This window comes from Carya illinoinensis, chromosome 5, assembly GCF_018687715.1.
Source record: "Carya illinoinensis cultivar Pawnee chromosome 5, C.illinoinensisPawnee_v1, whole genome shotgun sequence".
Classification (NCBI taxonomy): Eukaryota; Viridiplantae; Streptophyta; class Magnoliopsida; order Fagales; family Juglandaceae; genus Carya; species Carya illinoinensis.
In genome coordinates, this window is record NC_056756.1 from 915086 (window position 1) to 930283 (window position 15198).

Below are 15198 nucleotides of genomic sequence, written 5' to 3' on the forward strand. Positions count from 1 at the left end.
AAATAACAATATAACAGAAATAACAGATTATTTCATTTCAAGGACTTTAACTCCTCTATTTTTAACTTCTCTTCTTTCCTCTTTAATTCCATATTCTCGATGTGAGATGCAACACTCCAACACAAAGGACTTTCCGGCAAACAAGGAAATTATATATGCATGATAGATAGAATACAAACGGACACAAACGGCGACTTAACGGCAAACAGAGAAATTAACGGAAAAAATAAGAAAAAATTATGTTTACTGTTAGATAACCACACGATAGAATATAGATATATAGACAATTTAATTAAAATCATCCAGGAAGCATCATTAATTGTGTTATTTTCTTTTGCAACAACGAGGGGCCTTCTTCTCAAGTATATGAGGATTTTCCTCCACAACATTCATCACGGATACACACTTGGAAGTGAGAATACAACAAGATAAAATATGATGATGACACCCGCAGCATGGATAAGACTGAAATGTAGCTTGCATAAGCAAAGCAAGGAAGCACCGGCCTTAGTTTTTCTCTTTCACCTCGTCATGCCTGGTGTCATGATTGGAGCTTGCGTAGCTGCACGCCTTCGTCTGTCCTCGTTTGCTTCCCATCCTTTAATTCCAAGAACCACCCACAAGATACAAGTTCTCAGAAAAACTCATTTATAAATCCCCAGGAAAGAATTATGAAATTTAAAACTTAAACACTTGAAAGACAATATTAAAGCGGAAACAAGGCAAGAGACATTTTAACCCTGGCAAAACCAGTAAGGCCGCCAAACGGCATATGTGGTTTTTAAGTTGCTTTTCATGCCGGGGAAAAGTGAGATTTCAAATTTGTTCATAGATCGTTGTTAAAATAATAATGATGATGATGATGTACAAACTGGATAACCAAGCAGCTATCATACCTATTCCCATATCAAACCCACGATTCCTGAGCTCTCTGTATTCTTGACACAGGGCACAAGACGGACAGCAAAAGTGCACTAAGCAGTCTACACAAGGTGCCTCTTCCAAGTCATATTGCCCCCTCAATTTTGAACGATTGAAACAGGAGAAGAGGCAGGCAAAACCAGTAAGACCCAGAAGCCCATAGATTGCGCCACTAGAAACACAAGCTGGAAAACAAGAACAAACAGTGTAAACAAAATAATTCTAACCGTCATTCCACATATATTATTAAAAAGATGTTGTTTTTTTCAATGCTTACATGGAGAACCTCTGTTTACTATCTCAGCAATCTGTCCAAATGTGATGCAAGGGCAGAAGCAGGTAGTGAGACCTTAAAAACATAAAAGTGAAAATAGTTAAACACAAGTTACAGGATTTTATGTTTATCGGTAGAAATTAGTGATTGAGCCGGATGAGTTTTGAGATGCTTACAATTTGCAGGATCATCAAAACAATGGCAAAGATCAGTGGACCACCTCCCTGCTACACCATAAGCCAGCACACTGGAACCTGTGTGTACATATGGCCGAGCATAGTGTGGTGTGGAAGAAATATTTGGAAGTCCTGAAACCGGGACAGGACCTGGATACTGTTCAGCTCTCTGTTTATGATCATAAACTACTGCTGTAGGATACATTTTCTTTTTCTGAGTAACTGAACAATGATTGTGGTAAGCTACTGATTTGGTTCTGCCGTGGAGACAACAAGGTTCGGGACATGGTATTTATTGACAGGTGTCAAGTGAAACATTATCATCTTAAAGTATTGGCGAAAGTGCCATGTGAAGCTTCCATCTCACTTGCACCCTTGAACGAAGTTTATCAACTTGTTGGTCAAAGAAGTCTGTGGGGCCTTGAGAGAAAAAAACGAAAACACACTCACCAGTCTTCTTCCAGCTGTACGTATCACTCACCAGTCCTAACGAACCAGCAATCATGCACGCTATTCTTGAGTCTTATGTGTTTTGTCTTCTAGTTCCTAAGTCATTGGTTTTTGTCTTATATTTTCATGGCATTTGAAGGTTCCTGCTCCCCTGCACCATTAAACAATGCTGAAAAGGTCGACGAATGACGATACCTTGACAATAATACTACACATTATGAATTTATATGGAGAGCTGGTAATTAAGTTAGTCAAAGTCTTTCATTAATCTTAATTAGTTTTCATGCGTTTATACCTCAGCAACTTCTTCTGTTCCCACCGTTGATTAGTAAATTAGCCATTATCAAAGCTTCACTTTGTATTTATTAGCATCATCTGGCTACACGTAAGCACTCCACTAAACTATTATATGCAGTTGCTTAATAGCTTCTCCTAACCACCGTCGATGGTCAATGTCGACCATACTAGTCGTTTTTTATCATAAAATCCCATTGTTTATGGACCATTGGACTCAAAAAGTTAGTTTTATTACACGTCTCTCGTTACTTGCTCACTTGGTTTTATTTTAGCCAATATTGATGAATTAACAAAGACCCACTTCAAGTTGACTCCCCAATTTGAACTTAACTGCTGATATTTTCAGGTTGAGGCACCTTAGATATTACTATTGAGAAAATATTAAATTCAAAATTAAAAAAAAAAAAAAAAGATCTCATAAATTAATTTCAAGCACGATAGTAAATTAAGTTCAATATGCCTCATTTACTATTGTTTTACCATTTAGATAATTTTTTTCCTTTTTTTTTTATTTCAATCTGAATTAAAAATCCCATAACATGATCTTCTTGTATAATTTAAAATAAAATAAATTTAATTTTATAAAAATTGACTCAAAAAAAATTCTATAAAGCTTAATTTATTTTTAATTAAATTACACGACTACATTGGTTGATTGAATTTATTTTATTCTAAATTATGCAAAAATGTCATGTCCTGGAATTTTTAATCCAAAATTTAAAGAGTTAAAGGGGAAAAATATAACTTAGTAGTAAAACAGTAATAAGTGAATTGTAAGAATATTGTTGGAGTGTTGCATCTCATATCGAGAATATGGAATTAAAGAGGAAAGAAGAGAAGTTAAAAATAGAGGAGTTAAAGTACTTGAAATGAAATAATCTGTTATTTCTGTTATATTGTTATTTTACTTTTTTGATGTATTATGCCATTTTTATTGTAGAATTTGGTGAGAAAGAATTCTGGTCCATTGTCAGATCGAATGATTTTGACAGAATCAGAAAATTGATTTGCTACCATTCTACAAAAGTTTTTAAGTAGGAAAGAAACTTCAGATTTTGTTTTGAGCATATAGACCCAAGTGCATCTTGTGAAATCATCAACTATAGTTAAAAAATATCTAAAACCAGAATATGAAATGGTACCAAAAGGACCCCAAATGTCACAATGTATCAAATCAAACTTTTTATTAGAAAAATTCTGTGATACAGGAAAAGGAAGCTTTCTTTGCTTTGCTAGAGGGCAAATGTCACAAACATTTGTACAATCAAGAGTTATTGAAGATTCAATCTGTCTAAGAGAAGGTAATCGAGAACTAGATACATGTCCTAGTCTATAGTGCCATATATCTAATTGTTTATGAGCGACAGCTGAAGCAAAAGATGTAGAATCAGTAAAAGATGTAGAATCAAACTGAGAAGTATTGCAGGTTTGTGCTTTTGATGAAGCTTGAATTAGGTGGTAAATTCCCTCTTTCTCATGGGCAATCCCAATCATCTTCTCCATTGATCGGTCCTGTAAAAAGCAATGAGAAGCATTGAAAGCAAGACAAAGATTAGATTGTCTAGTGAGCTTAGACACGGATAGTAAGTTGAATGAAAAAGTGGGAACACACAAAACATTATGTAGAAGAATGGAATTGGAAAGACATACAGTACCAATGTGTGTAGCTGGAACTGTAATTCCATTAGGAAGATTTATAGATGCACTAATAGGTTTAGGTGTAGAGTGGTAGAAGAGTGGTGAACAGATTATATGATCTGTTGCACCCATATCAAGTATCCAATGCAAATTGGAATCTAAGTTGGAAAAAACTGAATTACATGAAGCAGAATAGGGATTAGGTCGCATTATACCAGAAAAATTGAATTTGCTGCTTGAATGAGAGGTAGAAGCAAGGTTAGCAGCTGGTGGATTTTGCTTAATATTCTGAGTTGCAGATTGTGTTGAATTTGCAAGTGCCATTAGTTTATTAAATTCCTCTGGAGTAAAAGAAAACTTTTGTTGCTCGTTACTCTCTTTATTGTAGACTTCTCCAGTTGTAATGGCAGCATGCCATTCAGGTATTTGAGAGGCTTGTTTATATGTTCTAGGTTCTAAGGTATTTGAGATGGAAGCTAAAAAAGCCTTATGTGAGGCAGACAATCTAGTGACAGAAAGAAAAGAGTGAATAGGATAGAGATTACCTTTATTTGAACTACAATCATCTGAAGTAAATGGCTGAGATGCATTCTGAGATGAAGAGACAGTACCACAATAATAATCCTGCAGATAAGTTGCTTTTTCCTCCTCATCTGATTTACAATTAAAAGCCTTCTCAGATAGTGATTGGGCAGGCTGTGTAGATACTAGGAGGAGTGTCACTGGATTTGCAATCTTCCTTGGCAATTCATTAGTTTCTTGGAAGTCAAAGAAACAAGTTACCATCAATAGATCATAGAGCCATTGCAGCAACCACATGTGAAATTCAATGGCTTCTATATGCTTTACAAGATCTTGGTGTCAACCATACTCAGTCAACTTTATTATACACAGATAGCAAATCTGCCCTCTCTATTGCCACAAATCCAGTTCAACATGAGAGGACCAAGCACATTCAAATTGATTGTCATCTCATTCGGGAAAAATTGCAGCAGAAGGTTATTAAACTTTTTCACATTCCATCAAGACTTCAGCTGGCAGATATGTTCACAAAGCCACTTAGATCCTTATCATTTCATCATAACCTCCGCAAGATGAACATTATTAATATTATGTTCATCTTGAGGGGGGGTGTTGGAGTGTTGCATCTCACATCGAGAATATGGAATTAAAGAGGAAATAAGAGAAGTTAAAAATAGAGGAGTTAAAGTCCTTGAAATGAAATAATCTGTTATTTCTGTTATATTGTTATTTTACTTGCAAATGTAATATAAATAGGGCTATGTCAATGTAAATGTACAGTAATTCATTCTCTAATACAGTCACTTTATCAGAGCTTCATTCTGTTTTCACTTTCCCTTTCTCTCATCGAGCTTCATCTCTCTCATCGAGCTTCATCTCCAGTTCACTCATCTGATTATCAACACTTTGGAAGACCTTCGAATGCGGAATCGGTGCTGGAGGACGAGGAGGAGCTGCGATGGGCAGCTATCGAGAGGTTTCCCCAGCATCAGCGGACGAACTTAGCGTTGTTGAGGCGGACTACGCGGAGCAGGGGAAAGAGGACTCTAAGACCGAGACGATCAACGTGCGGAAGCTGGGCCGTTTTAGCCGTGAGCTTGTTGTGAGGAATGCCTTGGCCCCCACTGAACAAGACAACTATAGGTTGCTCTCGGCCATTAAAGAGCGTCTTGATAGGTATAGCGCTCTGATAGGTCCCAAACTCACGTAATATGCAAATAAATAAATGGGTTTCTCTTCGGGTGAGAAAGTACCGCAAAGTTCTGGAAAACAATTGATTACCTTTTTTCATTGATATCGTTCGGCTGCTTTAAATAAGCCAAGCCATGTACAAGGAAAACGAAATAAATGGAAAGCTGGAAACAAGGAAACTTGCTAACTAATAACTGAACTACAATGCACGTAAAACAGAGTATAAAACAGAGCATGCAAATACATAAAAATAGAATAAAACTAACGGAAATAAAAGTAAGGTAAAACACGTAAAACTCTCAACTATCCATTCCACTTCTGCACGTTAAGCCACGACCCAGTCCATCTAGTGTACTCCTCATTCTTCACGTGGCCATAACTTCTTCCACTACGTCCCACCTTCCTATCTGCATGCCGCATAGCTTGTTACGTCCAACGTTATCCCAATATTTGGAATTTTGGCTTAAGGGACTTACGTGACTTATCAATACTTCCCCCATTAAGTGGACCTTGTCCTCAAGGTCCACACTTGGAAACATGTCCAGCAGCTTACTCGTAGGCTCCCAAGTCGCCTCATCTGCCTGACGATGCTTCCATTGGACCAAATTTATTTCACTGCACCTCCACCTTGGTCAGCCTCCAATGCCTGTTGATCAGTAATTTCCTCTAGTATCACGTTGCCAGCTCCCACATATCCTTCCAAGAGCAATAATTGTGCTTTTTGACATTTATGTCCTGCCGTGAATCGTTCATTGCAATTGAAACAGAGACCTTAAGCCCTTCTCCTTTGCATTTCCTCCCATGTTAAGCACCTGATTGGAACAGCAGGTGCTGCGGAAGCTACACTAGCTGCTGGTGGAAGAGTTAGAGCTGCTCTTGTAGGTGGGGGTTGCAATAAGAACTCCAGCTGCCTCGTTAGCTGGTCATCTCTCATGCGCGCGAAGCTGATGGCATCTTTCAATGTTTGAGGTTTAAACATTCGAATCCCGTCTGAGATTTCCATTCGTAAACCGCCCATGAAAGTTCCCACAAGAGCTTTTTGTGTCCAGCCCCTCACACGGTTGCCCAAGCGTTCAAATTCCTTTTGGTATTCACGCAAGGACCCAGTTTGTCTGACCCTCGAAAGGGCTTCGTCGAAATCCTCGCACTCCGAAGGTCCGAAGCGAGCCCAGAGTTCCTCCTCAAAATCCAGCCACGAGAGCACGCGTCCGTCTTCCTGGAATGTTCTGCGAATCCACTGCCACCACTGGTTGGCTTCTCCTTCCAAGTGGTAGGAGGCCAATGAAACTCTTTGTGCCTCAGGCGTATTCTGAAACTCGAAAAATTGGTTCACGCGATTGAACCACTCCGTCGGATCGTCTCCTGAAAATCTGGGAAATTCAAGTTTTGCCGTTTTGGACGATACCACCAGCCGTCCTCCTTCGTGGCCGTCTCGGTGATGATGTCCGTGGATGGGATTCTCCTGGTTTGCAAGCAAGACATCGGAAAGGCGGTTGAGAGTTTCTTCTACATGATGAAGCCGGTCAGCCATACCAAGCTCTATCCGGTGTAACCCTTCTTGTACTCCACCAAGTCCTGCTTCCAGCTGCTCGATTCGCTCCTTATTGGTTCCCATTTAAAAAATTCAACCTGGCTCTGAGGCCAATGATAGGTCCCAAACTCACGTAATATGCAAATAAATAAATGGGTTTCTCTTCGGGTGAGAAAGTACCGCAAAGTTCTGGAAAACAATTGATTACCTTTTTTCATTGATATCGTTCGGCTGCTTTAAATAAGCCAAGCCATGTACAAGGAAAACGAAATAAATGGAAAGCTGGAAACAAGGAAACTTGCTAACTAATAACTGAACTACAATGCACGTAAAACAGAGTATAAAACAGAGCATGCAAATACATAAAAATAGAATAAAACTAACGGAAATAAAAGTAACGTAAAACACGTAAAACTCTCAACTATCCATTCCACTTCTGCACGTTAAGCCACGACCCAGTCCATCTAGTGTACTCCTCATTCTTCACGTGGCCATAACTTCTTCCACTACGTCCCACCTTCCTATCTGCATGCCGCATAGCTTGTTACGTCCAACGTTATCCCAATATTTAGAATTTTGGCTTAAGGGACTTACGTGACTTATCACGCTCAAGATTCTATGTCTCTGTTTTTCTTTCTATCATTTCTGGATTTCGTTTATGTGCTTTTGCCATTTTTCAAGTCCTTGCAACTGAACCGGATTCCAGAATATGATTTTTATTATTCTATATCCTTTTAAATCTTTGTTTCAATTAAATTCTTTAAAATATTTTGAAATTGTATATCAGATAGTTTAGACTCTCAAATGCAATCTGAATCCAAAAAATCTATTACGCATATTCCTGTTTCTATGTATGGATTGATCGTGTTTCCGTGTATTACTTGATCTTGTATGGTTGCAAAAATGGAAAGCACAGATCGTATTCAGCACGTTTCAAAACAGAGTATAATATAATTAGCAATCTACGTAATCTATAAACAATAATACTGGTGTAAACAATAAATGGATGTGAAGGCAGTGGGGGAAGATGAGGAGGCAGGTGGACTTGAAGGAGATGAAGGGGGATAGTGGGTTAAAGGGTTTTGCTCTATTTAGGCAGCCGAGGCTATCGGTTGTGCCAGTTTTAGAGGATGTGTGGGAAAGGGTTCGTGATTTGGGAGGTGGGTACGAAGGGGATGGTCAAGTTGATCGTATTCAAGACCATGAGGAGGGAGGGGGAGATTAGGCCTAGAAATAGTTGCTTGAAGGGTGTTTGTAAATTTTCCCCAGTATGCTAACTTCCTTCTTTTTATGTAACAAAAGTAGTGGGGAACTGAGAAGCGTAATAGTATATATCAAACTTATTTTGCTTGATACTCTTTTCAGTCTGTGGTTTGTAAGAGGAAAGAGACAATGATATTGGGGGATATGCAAGTTCTGAAAGTCCAGAAAGTAGATCATGCGACGAGTAACCAAGTTTTTTTGCTTGAATCTTCTGTCTACATTTGTTTCTATATTGGTTGTTTGTTTAATCATTCAGCATGGCTGTTGCAACGGTCCAAAACAAATGGCAAATACAGTCTTACAAGCTCTTTGTAAGTTGTCCTAAAGGGTTCTAAAAAAGGACAAATACAATATCCACTTTTTTTCTCGCTTGATAGATTATCGTCTTCTGTGAGAAATTTATTAGATACTGTCAAAATTCTAATTACGTGAAATTTATAATTTATTACACCATGTCATTACAATAAAATTCTTATACAACCTACAACCTTTTTGAAAAAAAAAAAAAAAAAAGTAACTACAGGATCCATAAAAAAGAGGGCTATGCATAATATCGTCTGCAACTATACAAAATCAAGTTAGACATGGTATCCATAGAGATCAAAAGGGTCATATTTGATTGTCGTATGGGTTGAAGAAAGGCAGGCCTAAGTTTTCTGATTTAGCATATGTTGTGCCTCCGGCCTATCCGAAAATCACACAAAACAATTTTAAAGTGGTTCAGCAAATTGCTTACGTCCACTAGAGCCTCTTTTATAGAATTTATACGAGATTTACAAAACACTGTAGAAATTCTATTTCTCTCTCTCACGTCCCTCTTTCTCTCTTCACCCACTGCTTTCTATCACTAGCAGAGCTCTCCTTTTATAGGAGAGCAATGGGGGGACACACACCCACTCCTCTTGACCAGAAGAGCCTCTGGAGGTGAGTGGGTGGGTGGATGGTTGGTGAGCTTGGGGTGGGTGGCTGCAAACCCAAACCCATTTCATACTTGGGGGGTTTATTCAACAGTATATAGTCTATATAGATGCCCATATTGCCCTGGGAAGAGTAAGCGAGACTCGGTGTTATCAAGGAAGGGGTTTAATCCTGTGAGGGTCCATCCCATATGGAATCGTTGGGGACATTAGGTTTTGCGATTGTAGAGTTTAAAAGTGACTGGACTGGTTTCAACGATGCCATGTCCATGGAGAAGAGTTTTGAAGTTAATCATTGCGAGAAGAGGGACTACTAGTCTACTACACGGCCACAAATCTAGGAGATTAGTTTTTTGGATGGACTGCGCACAAGGATGACTATGATTCGAACGGCCCTATTGGTGCGTGTCTAAGAGAGAGTGCATATGTGAAAACCATTTCTAGAAAAGATGCTATTTTTATTGGTGGCAATGATGTTATTTTTATTAGTCTGTATTATTTTAATGTATCATGACTTTAATTTTGAACTAATTTTTTTTTTGTTTTATAATGTATCTAAATATGTAATTATTATACTTACTGACTTATCATTATCTAAATATATTTGCTAAAGTTTGTTTTTTTTGTCTCTATGCATTAAATTATTCATTAATCAAGTTTTTAAAAGAAAAAAATCATATTATTTTTATGAAAAACATATTTAACCCAACTAGATAAACGTATTTTACACATCTCTTGACCTAATACATATGATGTATGACAGTTAGGGAATCTTGTCAGTATAAATTATAATTCAATGGCGTTTTGGATCCCAATTAGGTACTTTCAAAATATTGGATTCACAATGCTTAGCCCAAGGAAATGAATTAGCTTGGCATTCTGGTAGATCCAGTCATAATTGTCAACCAATCCTGCGATTTGATTGAAGGAAGGTCTCCATTCATTTCGAGCCAGAAAAAGGTGGAAAGATTCAAAAGAAGGGAAAGCTCGTGCTTGTAGAGCAAAAAGGCATTTCCCATTGCCTATTCTCAAGTGTCAAGAAATAAATTGCACTCATCTTTGTAGTCGGCCTGCACAGATCATGATTTTTATGGATTAATTTTTATTCCGGAATACAGCACACCAGTTTCCCAACATTATGTTTCTGGTGTCTTCCTTATTTTTCATGGGGGAAAGGAAAAGACGGTACAGATCAGGTAAAAAACATACATTCATTGGTACATCTTACAAGGTATATAACCAAAGATGCCCCTCTAACCCATGCACAGATAAACCATCTACACACGATTCAGGTTACGAGTCATCATGTTCATGAATTCATCCATGTTAACCATGCCATCCCCATCGGCGTCCACTGCTCTGACCATTCGTCGGCAATCCTCCAAGCTGCATCTCTCCCCCAGCTTCCCTAGCACTTCCTTGACTTCTTCTGCGCTTATTTTCCCATCACCATTCAAATCATATGTCAGAAAAGCATTCTGTATGTCCGTCGTTTTAATCCCACCATCCTTCTTGTGCAATTCCATGAACTCCATGAAATCAATAAACCCATCTCCATTCAGATCAACCGCTTGGAAAATCTTTGTCACTTCACCAATTGTGTTGCCCTTTCCCAATGCTCTGAGAATGGCCTTGTACTCCTGTTGGGAAATCTTCCCATCTTTGTTGGAATCAAATTTGTCAAATACTTGCTTCATCTCATCCTGATTTGGCTGGAAAGCAGTTTTTAAGCTAGAGTCTTGCCTGTCCCTGGAGGAAAACAGCCGAGATGGTTTTCTCAAGAAGTTTCTTTTCGAGATGTTGTATTGAAATTCGAGGAAGCTCGTATTTGACATTCTGTGATGTTGTTGTGTGCAGATACAGAAATAAATTGAGATATGAAAGTCTAATAGCCTCTCACATATTTATGGCAGAAATCAGTTCTCTTGAGTAAGCCGTAAGGGATATATGATGAATTGTTCTATTCACAACTGGTGGAGGGAGGATAAAGCAGGACAAAGGTAAGCATTCCAATTCCTTTACCAATTACCATACATCGCACACGGGGAAAAGATTCTGATGTGATAAGTTAGACAAACCAGTTGTGGTTGCCGAAAGTATTGATGTAAAGAAAAGAATAAATTCTTGGCGGCAAAAGGAACTACTTGCATGCAGACTTTCTTTACCAAAATGATTACGTAACAATTCCTGAGTTAGAAAATTTGATTAGTAAAAATCACTACTATATTTTTATTAATCATGGTGGTCTTCCGTTATCCAAATCCTCCATTAGTTCAATGTCCTTGCGAGCTGTTATCTTCTGCACGTATCCTGCAATCATGAATATTATAAGTGTGAACTCCAGAATGCTCGCGTGGCCACTCTAACCAAGCACCACATAATTCCCTTTAAAGCAAACATGTATCAATTTGTTAACCCAGAATCCATAAGGAAAGTTTCTCAATAATACCTATAATTTGAGAAATAAAAGCCACATATATTCAGTAGGGAAAAGCCCATCGACATGGAAGGTAAACACAGGAAGGCAGGGAGCAACAACACCCCAATCATTAAATTCTCCTAATAAAGATTCCTTGTAAACTTGTTTCTTCATCTTATATTTGCCAACACTCACCACCCAAGAGCAAATTACACTGGCAAGTGAGGGAAATTTAATTCTGAAGATAAAGAAGTTGTTTACTCGGAGCCTCATATCCATCTTATGTGTTTACTGACCAACTAAAAGTTCCCTAAATAACTCATCATAAAAGCAACAGAGCCTCAACCCTGCTGAGAGAGCCTTGAAACGGAAACCAAAAGTTTCCACATACCCCAGTTTCAGGTTACAATGCATCTTCATAAAATCTACTGACCACAATGTTGAAACAATATCTTTCAAATGAAACAAATCGTATTAGTGGACTGGCCTAACCCTTCAAGCAATACTAGTCCCATACAGGTACAGACTTCGTTGATTCAAAAGCTTCACAAAGAATCTACAAAGTTGATTAGAAAGCGTGCACATTCTAAAACTTTATACAGACGACATTTATTATATAAGGAAAGTTAGGCCAGATGAACTGATCTGGAACCTAGAAAAGCACTCCAAAAGTTAAGAAGTCAATTATCGAATATTTTGGCTATTGATTATTCTGTGTGCAAGATGTATCAAAAAAAAAAAAAATTATTCTGTGTGCAAGCATGTTGAGTGTCGCTCTCAAGGTCCACCTCCTACATGGTGTGAGTACCTAACTTCTTCGGAAGGGTAAAAATTAATGCATGTAGAAATATTGTGCAGAGACAGGGTACTCAAGCACCACCAAACAGATTACCATATGGGCGATCTTCAAAACCAATTATCTGATAAAAAACAAAGGTTGACATCATACATCACATAAGCAGTTAATGCTTCTAGTTGCAAGTTTCAAACAGGTAAAGGAAATAAAAAGCTCCATGCACATTTTACCATGGAGATTTTCTAAGTAAAGTATCACATATCCTGTAAGCATCTCTTTGCAACTTTTAATCTACTTAATGAAAATTCACCATGATCGGATCACAGTTAGAAATCAAAATAGAAAATAGTAAGATAAGCATGTGCCTCACTTCATAACAGGTACACACTGCTTCCAGCCTTCTAGCACGCACACACATTTGACAAGTTCAAGACTTTCAACGTAATAAACACTAAAAGAAGAAGAATAACGAATCCCAGGCAAGGTATGCATTTGCAAATGATCTCCCTTCCTCTTCTATTATAAACGCTGACAAATCCTGATCCTTGGCAACTTTGACATTTTCCTGTCCATCACAAGAATTCCTTACAGTCCTGCAAATCCAAAAATAGATCAGGTTCCAATGATTCTTTATTCCAGGGTTTTGTTTTCACTCTGTGCACGTGTGTGGAGTGTTGGACAGATACAGGGAGAACTAGATAGGCTACCCTATAGCTAGTGGTGAAGTTGTCTTGGTTCTAACAAAGATGACACCAAATTTTAAGGGCACAAAGCTGTGACACAAAGAAAAAGATGCTTCTTTGAGGCTTCCATAATAATTCAAATGCGAAATGCGATTCTATCGGGATGTAAATTGCCAACTGTGGAGGAAAAATAGCAACTTAAAGCGGGGAAAAAGAAAAAGGAAAGCTGAAGCCGCACTGAAGAGAAGACAATGAGGAAAAATTAAGGCCTAGCATCTTTTGGCTCCTAAAACAACTAATCTCGACTATGGTGGTTTGGCTACATTAAGAGCATTAAGCTTTATTAAATTGAATAGTTCACGCATGAAACAAAATGGCATTGTTTAACAAGTTAACAACCAAAAGTGTACTACGAAGAAGGTTTTTCTTCCTAGAAATTGTCTATGTTTTTATTGCTTCCTGCTTGATAAAATAAATCATTCTATGAGCAAAAAATGAAAGACTCAAGCACCTCTTTGTCTAAACTTTTTTTTTTTCCCCTAACATTTGCTATGGGAAATCCACCCCTCTGCCCTACCCGCTAAAAAAAGGCCCGCACAACATTAAATGATACAAAAATGAAAGCAAGAAATATATATAATAGAAGAGAGAAGAATAGAAACCTGGACTTGGGGATCGCACCGGAGCCGTCGATCGATCTCTTCGGGCGGGACCGGAGAAGAATCCGGATAGGTCATTGGAAGCGGAAGAGCTCTCTCCACGACACGACCATCTCTTCTCTTTGGCATTTACTTTCAGGCCGTTAATACCGGCGCCGCCGCACCTAGCCGAGCAGTCCTTGGCGGCTGCTTCGGAGTCGTGGCCTATTTGGACGACGCCGGAGCCGGATATTTCGGTTGAGGAGGGGAACTGGAACCACCGGGGGAATGTGGGGGCCGGAAGGGATGTCTCCGACGGCACGGCAGCGGAGGGCGGAAGGCTTGGATGGGATGAAAAGGGAGCAAGGATTTAAAGCAAACATTCGGTTTGAAAGGCCTCCGTAAGGACTAAGGAGAAACAAAGAGAGGAACTTGGAAATGGAGGAGCTAGGGGGCCGTTGGTTTTTTCAATTTCGTTTTAACTTTTTTTTGCACCTTCTTCTGTGAAGTGGAAGTTTGGGCGTGGTTCTTCAGGGGTCGGATGTTGGGATTTAGGACGGGTCCACGTTTCTACGCGATTTACGACACGAGACACATGTCACTTTCCTAACGACGACATTAACATAACAATTTAACATGCGCTACAAGAAGATGTTCTTAAGGCGAAGTTTGTACTTTTAAAGGCAAGAGTTTCACCCAACTTCGCCGCGATAAGTGTCAATTGAATTTCACCAACCTTTTTACTTTTTAGGCGAAACTAATGCACAAGAAAAGTAAGGAAACCACTTCGGAAATTACCCATAACCTTTTATGGTTTTACCAAAGAAAATTGATAAATTTATGGCTCTTTTACGATTATTTCTTGAAATAGAAGATATTTATGTTGTAAAATTAAAATAATTTTAAAATAAGTTATACAATGAACTATAAAATAGTTATAAAAAAAAGTTTATGAATTTGCCCTCATTATTTGCAAATTGATAGTGAAAAGCACAATCTCAAATTAAAAGCTATGCATACACAAAGGAAAAAACCAAGAGTAATGTTATTATGCTGTTGCAATTATACTGTTTACTTTGCTTTATTGACATGGTGATGGCACCACCACACACCATCCACCATTGACATATTAAAAAGATAAAAATATATATATATTTAAAATAAAATGGCATCGGAAAATGTTTAAAAGCAGAAAAGAAGATTGAAATTCTAAGTTTCTCCTTCTATATTTGTAATTTTAATAAAATATGTATTAATGAGACAAAGAGAGTGGTATAACTGAGGTGTCATGATAGGATTACTTTAAAAGCACAAATTAAAAGCGTTAATAATTTATGTGGGAATCAATTACATCGAACCAGCGCCTGTAGCTCAGTGGATAGAGCGTCCGTTTCCTAAGCGGAAGGTCATAGGTTCGACCCCTATCTGGCGCGTGCTATTTAGTACTTTTTGTCTGTCTCTCTCAACTCTCAAGCCGTCAAA

The 15198-nt window shown here is 38.3% G+C and overlaps 2 protein-coding genes and 1 non-coding gene across 3 annotated transcripts; 1 reads left to right on the forward strand and 2 right to left on the reverse strand.

Annotated features, from left to right (window-relative positions):
* Positions 1 to 287: 287 nt before the first annotated feature.
* On the reverse strand, positions 288 to 1652 carry LOC122311325 (protein PLANT CADMIUM RESISTANCE 2-like). The gene is made up of 4 exons (XM_043125859.1): positions 1372 to 1652; positions 1199 to 1270; positions 897 to 1106; positions 288 to 598 (listed from the first exon to the last, which is right to left on the reverse strand). Exons 1-4 carry the CDS (start codon positions 1574 to 1576, stop codon positions 522 to 524), a joined length of 564 nt encoding a protein of 187 aa, XP_042981793.1. The 5' UTR covers positions 1577 to 1652; the 3' UTR covers positions 288 to 521.
* Positions 1653 to 10262: 8610 nt separating this feature from the next.
* LOC122311847 (calmodulin-like protein 30) lies at positions 10263 to 11111 on the reverse strand. Its single transcript, XM_043126590.1, has one exon. It carries the CDS (start codon positions 11013 to 11015, stop codon positions 10458 to 10460), a length of 558 nt encoding a protein of 185 aa, XP_042982524.1. The 5' UTR covers positions 11016 to 11111; the 3' UTR covers positions 10263 to 10457.
* A 3965-nt stretch (positions 11112 to 15076) lies between these two features.
* On the forward strand, positions 15077 to 15149 carry TRNAR-CCU. The gene has a single exon. It is a non-coding gene; the product is annotated as a tRNA-Arg (tRNA).
* Positions 15150 to 15198: the final 49 nt, after the last annotated feature.